The following is a 12,468-nucleotide window of genomic DNA, read 5'->3' on the forward strand; positions in this document are numbered from 1 at the left end:
TCTCTCTTTATGTGTGTTCGCATCTCATGTACAGAAATATATGCAGGCCAAATGTTTGATGATATGTTTACATGCCTAAAAAGTTAGAATAAATGATTAGATGATCAAATATGTTTAGCATTTCCTCAAAGGAAGAAATGATTAGATATATGATTGAAACTATTTTCGTAGAAGCCGGTGACGTATCGTTCATGATGCCCCCCTTGCTTCTGCTCTGCTCCGAGGTTGTTTTTGTGGCGACATTGAGCTCGAGCTGAGACTAACGGCGATGTGGGGTGGTGGGGGGGGGGGGGGGGGGGGTCGTCATGATGCATCTGTTCACATAGATGGTCATTTCCATCCTAATTTATAGTGAAGCTTCATGATAGCACTCGACTTCATATTCATGCGTGATGGACCACTATTTAACCAAGTAGACGATTTATGTAGTCGCACCATAAAAAATATTTCTATTTAGCTGGCAATTAAGAACTCGCCTATACAGGTCCGGCCCATAGGGCGGGGAAAAGGGGCGCTCGCTCCAGGCCTTCAGCACCGAGGGCCCCTGCTACATTTTTGATTCATATATATACTTGTACTTAGGCTGTAAAGTTTAAAATAATTCTAAAAAATATAGATGCCCTAAGCTACAGTTTACCGTGCCTCTTACTAAATATTTATATTTACGCTATAGGTTGTACCATTTAGAATAATTAATATACAAGGTCCAAGCTGGATCTGACCGTGCCTCTACTCCAACTTCTTTTAACAAAAAATATTGAAATATTTTTTCCCGAAAATACAATTTGTCTCTATCCTTCCCAAATATCCAGAACAGCACCGACCCTCATATATCGTTTCGCCCTAGGGCCTCCGAAATCTATGGACCGGCCCTGGTCGCCATCGCCGGGGCGCTTCACTTCCCCGAGACTTTCGCTGCGAGCTGGAAAGGCAACAACCCATGCAACGGGTAGCTCGGCGTCTACTACGACAACAAGAACGGGGCGACCACGGGCGTCAACTTCGCCCGCCTCCACCTCAACGGCACTCTTCATCCCGCTCTCAGCGACCTCAAGTCGTTGATCATGATCGTCGTCGCCGGCAACAACCTCACAGGCAATGTGCCTCGGTCCATCGCCGCCCTGCCATCTCTCAGGATCTTGGACATCTCCAACAACTCGATGTCAGGAACAATGCCGACCTTCCGTCGCGGCGTGGCGATCTGGGCCGGCGGCAGCGAGGATGTCACCGTCGCAGCAGGCGCCTCCGAGCTATGCGTCTCAGAGCGTATGCCCCCTTTCGCTGCCGCCGCCGCCGCCATGGTCATTGCTCTTCTAGTGCTTGCCTGATGCACTCCGCAGGGTCAGTACTCACTAGTCACTACTTTAGCTTCCGATCTCTTGCTATGTTATCCCAGCTACTTGATGTGCTTGTGCTGCGACGTACTCTTGTGTGGCATGAACTGGAGTAATTCTTTGTTTTGCAATTATTCTCAGTATTGTTGCACTCTGAAAATCTTGGGATAAAATGGGGGGGGGGGGGGGGCAATGGCCCCCTGCCCTACAATAACTTCGCTACTGTGAATAAGGGGCCTTTATATCGTTTCGCTGCCCTAGGGCCTCCGAAATCTATAGACCGACCCTGGACCTATATTTGTGTATCTATTTTTGTATCGATCCCTCGTAATTGGGTCATTGAACTGTTAGGTTCTTTCTTTTCTTTGGTGGTGATTGTATCTGCAGGTTCTGATAATTTCTAGGTATTTGTTTAAATTCGAATGTATCTATACACTAAATCGTGTCTAGATACATTCGAATTTAGACAAACTTTTGGCATCTATTTATGGACAGAGGTAGTACTATTTCTATTTCGATGGCAATTGCTTGGCAATTAAGAACACACCTATATTTGTGCATCCTTTTTTGTATCAGTCTCTCATAATTGGGTTATTGAACTGTTTAGTTCTTTCTTTTTCTTTGGTGATTGTATCTGCAGGTTCTGATAATTTCTGGGTATTTGTTGTAGTTTGCAATTCTTTGGCAGAGCTGTGCCCACCCACCGGTGCGCTCGTGTCCTTGCGGGCAGCAGTGAGGACTGTGCGAGTGAGAACCTCGGGCGGGCGGCCGCCCCGGTACCACCCGACAGATCTCTCTTGTCCAAACCGTACTTCCATTCCATCTCCGCCCCGCACCCCTCAGCCTCACTCAGTCAGATCCGCGTCGCGGCCCCGTGCGCTGCGCCCCCAAATTCCCCTCTCTCTCCCTCTCAGTCCAACACCTCGCGAGAGAGACAGTCGGCCAGCGCAGCGCGGGCGACGCACGCAGACGCAGGCATGGCCACCTCCAGGGGCGGCCCCGCCGCCTCCTCCCACCTCGTCGTGCTCCCCTCCTACCCCCAGGCAAGCACGGCCGCCGCGCGCTTTTCCCACTTTCCTTTTCCCCAGATCTGCTCCGCCCCGACCGATCTGGTAAAATTGACTTCTTTGTCCCGCTGCAGATGATCGTGGAGGCCATCGCGTCCCTGCGGGAGGACAACGGCTCCAGCCAGGCCGCCATCGCGCGCCGCATCGAGGCCGCCCACGGCGCCGCCGGCCACCTCCCGCCCTCCCACCCCGCCCTCGTCGCCGCCCACCTCTCCCGCATGGCCGCCGCCGCCGAGCTCGTCGCCGTCGCCGGCGGCAAGTACGCGCTCCCCACCCCGCCCTCGCGCTGCCCCGCCGTCGAACAGGCGGACGCGGAGGAGGTCGACGACGAGCCGGAGTACGACGACGACTCCTCCCCCGACGACGCGCCCCCTCCACCACCACCCCCGCAACCGCCCGCCAAGCGCGGCCGCGGCCGGCCCCCGAAGGTGCGCCCGCCGGGGTTCCCCATCAGCGCCCCCGCCGCAACACCCATCGGCGCCCCTACTATCACCAACGGGCTACCCGTCCCCGCCGCGGCTCCGGCCGCGCCGCGCCGGCGCGGCCGCCCGCCCAAGCCGCGGGACCCGCTGGCCCCGCCCAAGGTCGCGCGCCCGCGCGGCCGGCCGCGCAAGAACCCGCTCCCGGACGGCATGGTGCAGATCCCGCGCCCCGGCTCCACCGCCGCCAAGCCCCGCGCGCAGTTCGCCGAGGTCGGCTTCGTGTGAGCAGCCCAGCCCGAGCCAGAGCGAGGGAGCTAACTTTTGCACCGTCTGTGTTTCCTTCCCAGCTGTCCGTCTGTTCCAGTGCTCGGTGTGGTGTCGTGTGGAGGTCATTTCTCCGTCCGTTCGTGGTGTTCTAATTCAGGGTAGAAGAAGAGGCGGCGGGTCCTGGCAGGCATCGTCGGTCCGGTGAGTGTGGGTGGTGTGTCTGTCAGTTAGTCCGTGGTGTTTGCTATTGTTAGGTCGCCGGAGGGGGGAGACCCCACCCCTCCGGCGACGGTGTATCCCCCCTGTATCTCTGTGCCCCGCTCGCAATTCAATGCAGTTAGTTGATCAGAAACCACCGGCTGAAGCCTCTGTTTCCTCATGGTGGTCTTAGATGCATGTTGCTTGCAAGATTCATCTTGGTTGACATGTTCGCACTTCATTTCAACTGATTTTTTTTTTCTCGTTGGTGGTTTCTGGGTGTTCTTTCCGAGTTCACATTTGTGTTATCCTCTTCAGCTGCGGCGGCGTTCTTCCTTCCAGGTTGGTTTGCTTTCTTGCTTTCTCCGTTTCAAGCTGGCAATCTGCTGGTTTCCTTCCCATGGCTCTGCTGAACACTGCTCTTGATGTGGTAAACCGCAAAGCGCGTCTGAAATCGCACCCACTCTCGATGCTCTATTTCCTACTCCCTCTGATGCATGATTCTTGCCGTGGTTGTAGCTCAAATTTGAATTGAAACAATGACAGAGAATTATGGAATGGAGGGAGTAGATGATTCTGTCCAACTACTCGCTGCAGCGGACAATCTTGCACCCGGGCAGACGTGTGTGCTGAGCAGAGCAGGGCACACGCTCGAGTTGTGTTTGTCCCTGACGGCTGCCGTTTGCTGCGCCATTGGTGACACCGCAAGCGTGATGCTGTATTGGACAGATTCCAAGCGATCTGCTGACGCAGGCAACCGTTCCTGGAGAAAACCGAATCGGTCGGCGATCCGATGCTGATGTTCTCTTGGCGATGGCGACGCCGAAATAATTGTCCTAGGTTCACGGTGGCATCAATCAAAGAAGCAGCTACTGAAGTGATGGTGGTGCACGGACCACGCAGGTAGAGAGATAACTGAGCATGAGTGTGACGATGATCTAGACGAGTACCAGCTACGCAACCTCCACGCTGGGCAAGAGTGGTTCCAGCTAGCTGGCTCCGAGTTCGAGTTGCTTGCGTCGTTTTCCTCCTTCGTCAAGCAGCAGATACAGGGAGCCGTGTGAGCTCGTCTCAGTAAAGTGGTTTCAGTCTTGCCTGCTCTGAAAGAAACGTGAATCAGTTGGGAATGTCGCGGCCTGGCTACATGGGCGAGCTCGCGTGATCGTGTATCCCGACGTCCCTTTCTGCTACCTCGCGATTCCACCATTGTCCTAGTCAGACGCGTCCTTCCTTTTTCTCCCCTGCTTCCTGAATTTCTGATTAGCAGAACACTGTGTTTTGCAACCCTGCGGCGTTTCGATCTCAAATGAAAGAAAATAGAGAAACCAAACTACCAAAGATACCCATACTGGGGAACCCCGGCAACAAAAACTCCAACTCAAATAAGCAATCAAATCAATGACATGTAAATAAGAGGCGATGTGGGGGAGCCAAACTAAACCCATATCCATATAGGTTTTCCTCCCCCCTCGCCTACGACGCTGGTGGTCCCTTCCGCTTCCGGTGGTCTTGGGGGTTGGGGCCTTGGAGGTGTGGCGAGCCATGACCCCTCGCAAGCGGGAGGGTTCTTGTTTTTTTGTTTAAGTTAGTTTCAGTGTTCTTTTCGGGATCGCGAGGTGGCGGCTACATCCTGGGATCAAACTAAGGTCTTCTTCGCCCTACCCTCGCCACAGTGGTGCGTCTAGCGTTGGCGGAGGGCGCGTGGAATCGTGTGGCTAACGAATCTTCTAGGATCTGGTCGTTTTTTATGTTGATTGGTGTGACTTTAGGTCAATCTCTTCCGATCTATGGTTGTTATCATTTGCGATGGTTGCTACTCTGGTGCGCTGGTCCTCCGTAGCCTTAGTACGATGAATTTTTGTCTGTCTACTATAACAAGCTCTACTACGACAAGCTTTGCCCGGCTCCGGTGATGGAGGGGCGATGATGGCGGTGCGTATTCGGCTCGTGCTATTGTTTGTAGTCGTCGCTAGAAGGTTCAAAGATCTATTTGCAATTTTTATTACTTTAGGACTTCTTGTACCGTTGTCGATGATTATTAGTGGTTAAGTGGAATTTTGCAAAAAAGACGTGTAAATAACAACTGATAGTCACAATACATCGTCTAACTACAATAAATAGATGGCAGGAGGGGGGTGGGGGGCATATCAAAACCAGCTAAAAGATTTCTTCATAGTACTAGTATGTATTTATCAACTTTTTACCACATAACTGACAATATGATTTAGTTTCACCCGCTCCACTCACATTTAATCTTCTTTCCCTCTTCCATGATGTATGTCAAGATACGCCACTACTAGCCGCCACACGATAATCTCTCGTCTTCGCCTCCTTCGCTTGGCCTCGTAGGATTCAATCCTCAACATGTCACAAATATGGCATCAAAGTCCAACCATCTATATATCTCGTGGGTTAGTTGTACTTGTACCTCTAGTATATTAGAAATTAAACCTCAAGTTTAAGGTTGTGTATATTAGTAAGGTGGATTGTTCTTTGAATGCGAGACGACACGCATTGTTAGTAACGAGACATTTGTGTTGATCCTAGAGCTCCGTTGACTCTAGTTTTTGGTTGACGTCGTGTAAGTTGGATTTGGTATCCCCTGGTTGTTTGATAAAGAAGAAAGTCCAATTCTCATCCTTGAATTCTTGGAAAAGTTCACTTTCGGTCTCAAAATTTATTTTTAGTCTAGAATGAACCTTGAACTCTCGTAATAGTTCATTTTTCATCCCTTTGCAGTTAAGTTGAGCAAACTATTGGTGTGGAAAGAAAAAAAATAGGGAACCAACCAAATTGGTTTAGAACCAGATCAAGCCCAAACTAGCTGAGATGTTAAATCAAACGTCACAATGCAAAAACAACGAAACCTTTGGGTCCCTGAACCAATCTCTCGCTTGATTTCTCTCCCTTCTAATTCACGTGAAGCGTTGCGCCACAAAGGTATCCTTGTTTGCTTATCAACATCGTCTCGTCTCTCTACCCTTGCACCGTTACCTTGAGTTTTTGGGCACCTATGATAGATATTTGCCTAGCTTAATTAGAGTAAGGACTAAAATTGAATGATTTTGAGAGTTCAAGGTTCATTTTGAACCAGACAGAAGTTCTAGGACCAAAAGTGAACTTTCACTAGAATTCAAGGACCAAAAGTGGACTTTCTTCTTTGATAAATTATCATCTTTAAATCGTCTATGTTCAGTCACCGAGGGTACACAGAGGCATCTTCCGAGTTCTGAGGCCGTGGTGGAGCTGCATGGTGTACGTGAAGTCAATTGACATCACAAAAATGATGAACACCATGATTATAGCTATGAATACATTGGTGTTGATCCTAAAGTACTAGATATCGACCTCATTGGTATCATCTATCACTTGTTTTGGGCATTTGACGTCACCATCTCCTAACCCTAGCTCCGCCATTGTTCTTAGGTACTCGCCTCACACATAAGCCTTTGAGGACCTCAAGTTTAAGATTTTTTTTCCGACAATTTCCTCTTCAAAAGATTATCACTAAACTATACATAACCTCTAAATATCTTAATGACAATAAAGCCTAGATCAACAATGTAATCTGTTGGCTTATAAATGCAAATTTCATGTTAGGCAGGGCGCAAAATACAATTAGCTCCTAACCAAACTGGCTATCTTAGCATTGCGGCAAGCGCAAGCCTGCCTGATAAGCTGGGCACACCAATCCAACGGCCCAGATTGCCTTCCCCCCAGAATCCAACGGCCGCCGCTCCCCGCACCACCTCAGCAGCCACCGCCGCGTCCGAAACCCAGATCTCCCCGTTCCCGAGATCTAAAGCACCGTCCTCCTCCCCACCCATCGCCATTCTCCCCCTCCGCCCGCCCCTCCCAGATCCACCGACGCCTCCGCCCCTCTCCGCGGCCGCCGCCGGGGAAGACGAGCCGACGCGCCGGCGGGGGCGATGCTGACCAAGTTCGAGACCAAGAGCAACCGGGTCAAGGGCCTCAGCTTCCACCCGCGGCGGCCATGGATCCTCGCCAGCCTCCACAGCGGGGTCATCCAGATGTGGGACTACCGCATGGGCACCCTCCTCGACCGCTTCGACGAGCACGACGGGCCCGTCCGCGGCGTCCACTTCCACGCCACCCAGCCGCTCTTCGTCTCCGGAGGTACTGCCCTGCTGCTAGATCCCGCTCGGCCTCGATCACTTCGTGCGTGCTTTGCCTTACCATTTGCGTGTATGTCGCTGTGCGCCTGGGCCCCGATCCTTCCCTGGATTGGAGGCCGTGCGCGCGAGTTTCGTTCGAGACCATTAGGTCTCGGTGTGATCCGTCGACGATGTTAGATCGCGCTTGATATGTAGTGGTTGGTGAAGAATCGTAGTTGGTAGGACGGGTTGGCCGGATCTGGTGCTTGCTTTATGATATATACGTGTGCTTGGAAGTAGTAACTGTTTCTGAGAATTATTTGTTTGGAGCAGCCATGCGCCATTTTGGTTATTAGTATCTGTTGGCTGGTAAATCCCCAAGGTTTTGCAGCCAGTTCGAAATTAGATATAGTGAAATGAGCCATTGCATGCTTACTAGCTCTTGCACATATCCATGATGGGATTCTGTGACTGATGACACTGAGGTGCACGCACCCTGGTGCATATTACAGTCTTAGCACTGCCTTAGCAGTGACTCGGTGAGCCATAGTTGGACCTTCTTAATAAGATTTCTAATAAGATTATTGTTTCCGTGATGCATTGCAGGTGACGATTACAAGATCAAGGTGTGGAATTACAAGACGCACCGCTGCTTGTTCACGCTCACTGGCCACCTCGACTACATCCGCACCGTGCAGTTCCACCACGAGTACCCGTGGATCGTGAGTGCCAGCGATGACCAGACGATCCGGATCTGGAACTGGCAGTCGCGCACCTGCGTGGCTGTGCTGACCGGGCATAACCACTATGTCATGTGCGCGTCTTTCCACCCCAAGGAGGACCTGGTCGTGTCGGCGTCGCTAGATCAGACTGTTCGTGTCTGGGATATTGGTGCTCTCAGGAAGAAGACGGTGTCACCCGCCGATGACATCATGCGCCTCACTCAGATGAACACAGATCTGTTTGGGGGTGTCGACGCGGTTGTGAAGTATGTCTTGGAAGGCCATGACCGTGGTGTCAACTGGGCCTCATTTCATCCCACTCTGCCGCTCATTGTTTCTGGGGCAGATGACCGACAAGTGAAGCTGTGGAGAATGAATGGTAACAATTCAATCACTTCTCCAACCTCTTCATGTTTGTTTTACACTTTTATTATGTTTTCTGTTCTTAACGATACCCTGCATACTTCTGTACATATTTTTATGTCCCTCCATATATGAACATTTCAAACAAACTTCTACAGACTAGCTTGTTACAGTTAACTTGTTAGTCTATACAAGGTATTCTGAAGTAATTTGTCCGCTGTCATCAAAATTAGCTGAATGCAAGAAACATGTTTTGCAGTTATCAAATTACAATTTGTTTAATGCTGAGGGATACATGAATATAACAATTAAAAGGTTCAGTATATCACTCATATTGGGAGAACTAAACAAATAGTAATAAAAACATGAAATTAACCTCTCTTTGTTGAACTGTTAATAGCTGCGTGGAAATATCCACTGAATGTCCAGCATAGTATTAATTTTTTCTACCTATTGGTAGAATTCTACAAACAATAAAATAATCTTTGATGTTTATTGGCAGATACCAAGGCTTGGGAAGTTGATACTCTGAGGGGGCACATGAATAATGTGTCCTGTGTGATGTTCCATGCGAAGCAAGACATCATTGTGTCCAACTCAGAAGACAAAAGCATTCGCATCTGGGATGCCACAAAGCGCACTGGTATTCAGACATTTAGGCGGGAACATGACCGTTTCTGGATTCTTGCTGCTCACCCTGAAATGAATCTTCTTGCTGCTGGGCATGACAGTGGCATGATTGTGTTCAAATTAGAGAGAGAGCGTCCAGCTTTCAGCGTCAGTGCTGATACTGTATTCTATGTGAAGGACAGATTCCTTCGGTTCTTTGAGTACTCCACCCAGAAGGAAGTTCAGGTGGCTCCAATAAGAAGACCAGGATCAGTCAGCTTGAACCAGTCACCCAGGACACTATCTTATAGTCCAACGGAAAATGCTGTGTTGATATGCTCAGATGTGGATGGGGGCTCATATGATCTCTACATTGTTCCTAAGGATTCTACTGGCAGTTTGCAAGATGGAAAGAAGGGAGCTGGTGGTTCAGCTGTTTTTGTGGCACGAAATAGGTTTGCTGTCCTTGAGAAGAGTAGCAATCAAGTTTTGGTGAAGAATCTTAAGAATGAAATTGTGAAGAAAAGTCCTCTTCCTATTGCGACTGATGCAATTTATTATGCTGGGACTGGTAATTTGTTGTGCAAAGCTGAAGACCGTGTGGTCATCTTTGATCTACAGCAAAGGCTAGTTCTTGGTGAACTGCAGGCTGCTGGTGTCAAGTATATTGTTTGGTCCACTGACATGGAGTCTGTTGCATTGCTGAGCAAGCATGCAGTAGTTATAGCTAGCAAGAAGCTTGTCCATCGTTCCACACTGCATGAAACCATTCGTGTGAAAAGTGGTGCATGGGATGAGAATGGTGTGTTTGTTTACTCTACACTGAACCATATCAAATACTGTCTTCCCAATGGAGACAGCGGGATCATAAAAACCCTTGATGTTCCTATTTACATAACGAGGGTTATTGGGAACAACATTTTCTGTCTGGATCGTGATGGAAAGAACAAACTGATAACAGTCGATGCTTCAGAATACATTTTCAAGCTCGCCCTTCTCCGGAAACGTTATGATCATGTTATGAGTATGATTAAGAGCTCACAGCTGTGTGGACAGGCAGTAATTTCATATTTACAACAGAAAGGGTTTCCAGAAGTTGCTCTCCACTTCGTGAAAGATGAGAAGACAAGATTTAATCTAGCTCTTGAGAGTGGTAACATCCAAATTGCAGTTGCTTCTGCAAAAGAGATTGATGACAAAGATCACTGGTACAGGCTGGGAATTGAGGCCCTGAGGCAGGGGAATGTTGGTATTGTGGAATATGCATACCAGCGGACAAAGAATTTTGAGAGGCTTGCTTTTCTGTATCTCATTACTGGTTTCATGGACAAGGTGGGTTTCATGTGCAAAATTGCTGGACAGAACAACAATTTGATGGGTCAGTTCCACAATGCATTGTATCTTGGGGATGCTAGGAAGCGAGCTGAGATCCTGGAGAACGCTGGGCAGCTACCTCTTGCCTATGCTACTGCTGCCACTCATGGGCTCACTGAAATTGCTGATAGGCTTGCTGCTGAATTGGGTGAGAATGTTCCTTCTCTACCTGCAGGAAAATCTCGCTCACTTTTGATTCCCCCTGCACCTCTCATATCCAGTGTTGATTGGCCATTGCTCCGGGTGATGCGTGGTACTTTTGAGGTTGGATTGGATGCTACTGGGAGAGCAGAAGTTGAGGAAGATGATGATGCTGTTATTGCTGACTGGGATGATGAGGACCTGAATATTGTGGATGCTAGTGATGCAGTGGCAAATGATGATGGTTTTAATGCTGAGGAGGGCGAAGTAAATGAAGAGGATGGCGAGGATGGTGGCTGGGATCTTGAAGATTTGGAATTACCACCTGAAGCAGATACACCAAAAGCTGCAGGAAATACTCGCTCCACTGTGTTTGTTGCTCCTACACCTGGCATGCCTGTAAGCCAAATTTGGACTCAGAAATCTTCTCTTGCTGGCGAGCATGCGGCAGCAGGGAACTTTGACACTGCCATGAGGTTGCTTAGCCGCCAGTTGGGTATCAAGAACTTTGCTCCTCTGAAGTCCTTGTTTCTCGATCTCCATATGGGCAGTCATTCATATCTTCGTGCACTTGCAACTGCTCCCGTTGTATCAATTGCTGTTGAGAAAGGTTGGAGCGAGTCTTCAAGTCCTAATGTGAGGGGCCCTCCGACACTAGTGTTCTCCTTCTCACAAATGGAGGACAGACTCAAGGCAGCCTACAAAGCCACCACCGAAGGAAAGTTCCCAGAAGCGCTGCGGCAGTTCCTCAGCATCTTGCATACCATCCCTCTTATTGTGGTGGACTCACGAAGAGAAGTTGATGAAGTGAAGGAGCTGATCGAGATAGCGAGGGAGTATGTTCTTGGTCTAAGAATGGAACTCAAGAGAAAGGAGTTGAAAGACAATGTCAACCGGCAACAGGAACTGGCAGCCTACTTCACTAACTGCAAGCTTCAGAGGGTTCACATGAGACTTGTGCTCTCAAATGCCATGGCTCTATGCTACAAGCAGAAGAACTTAGCGACCGCAGAGCATTTCGCGAGGCTGCTTCTTGAGAACAGCCCGAACGAGGTCCAAGCGAAGAAGGCTCGGCAGGTCCAGCAGCAGTGCAGCGGCAAGCGAGACAGCGCTGAGCTGAACTACGACTACAGAAATCCATTCGTGGTATGCGGTTCTACATACGTTCCCATCTACCGTGGCCAGAAGGATATTTCCTGCCCATACTGTGCATCCCGGTTTGTTCCTTCAGTTGAAGGGCAGCTTTGTACCATATGCGAGCTGGCCGTGGTTGGCGCCGACGCCTCAGGCCTCCTGTGCTCCCCTACACAGCAGAGATGAAACGGAACTAGTTAGATCTCCCCTATATTCTTCCTAGTCTCGTAAAGTCTGTCTTAAATATTACCAGGAGGTTTACTGATTGTAAGGAATAAGTATTATACATGGTTTTGTTGAGTTTTCTTGTCTTTTATCTCTCTCCATATCCCCCTTTTTTGTTTGCCTAGAGGATGCTGTTACACCTGTTAATGCTTAAAGGAATGTTGATCGACTCATGCAAAGCTTTGCCCATACATGTATCCAAGTTTGGTTTCTTCGTGAAATTATTTGTTGATGTGTTACATCCATCGTGAAGGTTGAAGTAATTGGATAATAGCCTATGGCTTAAACCTTTTCACTAGGAGATGCATGATCTGTGAGCAACACACGGAAGCTGTGCTATCGTCGAGTTCCTTTTAGTTTACAGATAGTTTTTCCCAAGATTGATGATGGTTAGTTCTTCCAAGAAAAATGATGGTGCAAACTAAGAGCAACTCGATAGTGTAAACTAAGAGCAACTCCTTTGCCCCAGTTTAGTTTTTGTTAGAACTCAGTCCACC

At 49.1% G+C, this 12,468-nt stretch overlaps 2 protein-coding genes across 2 annotated transcripts; both read left to right on the forward strand.

The window, feature by feature from the left end:
- The first annotated feature begins 2,311 nt into the window (after window positions 1-2,311).
- Window positions 2,312-3,108, forward strand: LOC124700243 (HMG-Y-related protein A-like). Its single transcript, XM_047232400.1, has 2 exons — window positions 2,312-2,377; window positions 2,476-3,108. Exons 1-2 carry the CDS (start codon window positions 2,312-2,314, stop codon window positions 3,106-3,108), a joined length of 699 nt encoding a protein of 232 aa, XP_047088356.1.
- A 4,109-nt stretch (window positions 3,109-7,217) lies between these two features.
- On the forward strand, window positions 7,218-12,046 carry LOC124704016 (coatomer subunit alpha-3-like). The gene is made up of 3 exons (XM_047236247.1): window positions 7,218-7,425; window positions 8,010-8,504; window positions 8,991-12,046. Exons 1-3 carry the CDS (start codon window positions 7,218-7,220, stop codon window positions 11,930-11,932), a joined length of 3,645 nt encoding a protein of 1,214 aa, XP_047092203.1. The 3' UTR covers window positions 11,933-12,046.
- The last annotated feature ends 422 nt before the right edge of the window (window positions 12,047-12,468 follow it).

This window comes from Lolium rigidum, chromosome 3, assembly GCF_022539505.1.
Source record: "Lolium rigidum isolate FL_2022 chromosome 3, APGP_CSIRO_Lrig_0.1, whole genome shotgun sequence".
NCBI classification, from domain to species: domain Eukaryota; kingdom Viridiplantae; phylum Streptophyta; class Magnoliopsida; order Poales; family Poaceae; genus Lolium; species Lolium rigidum.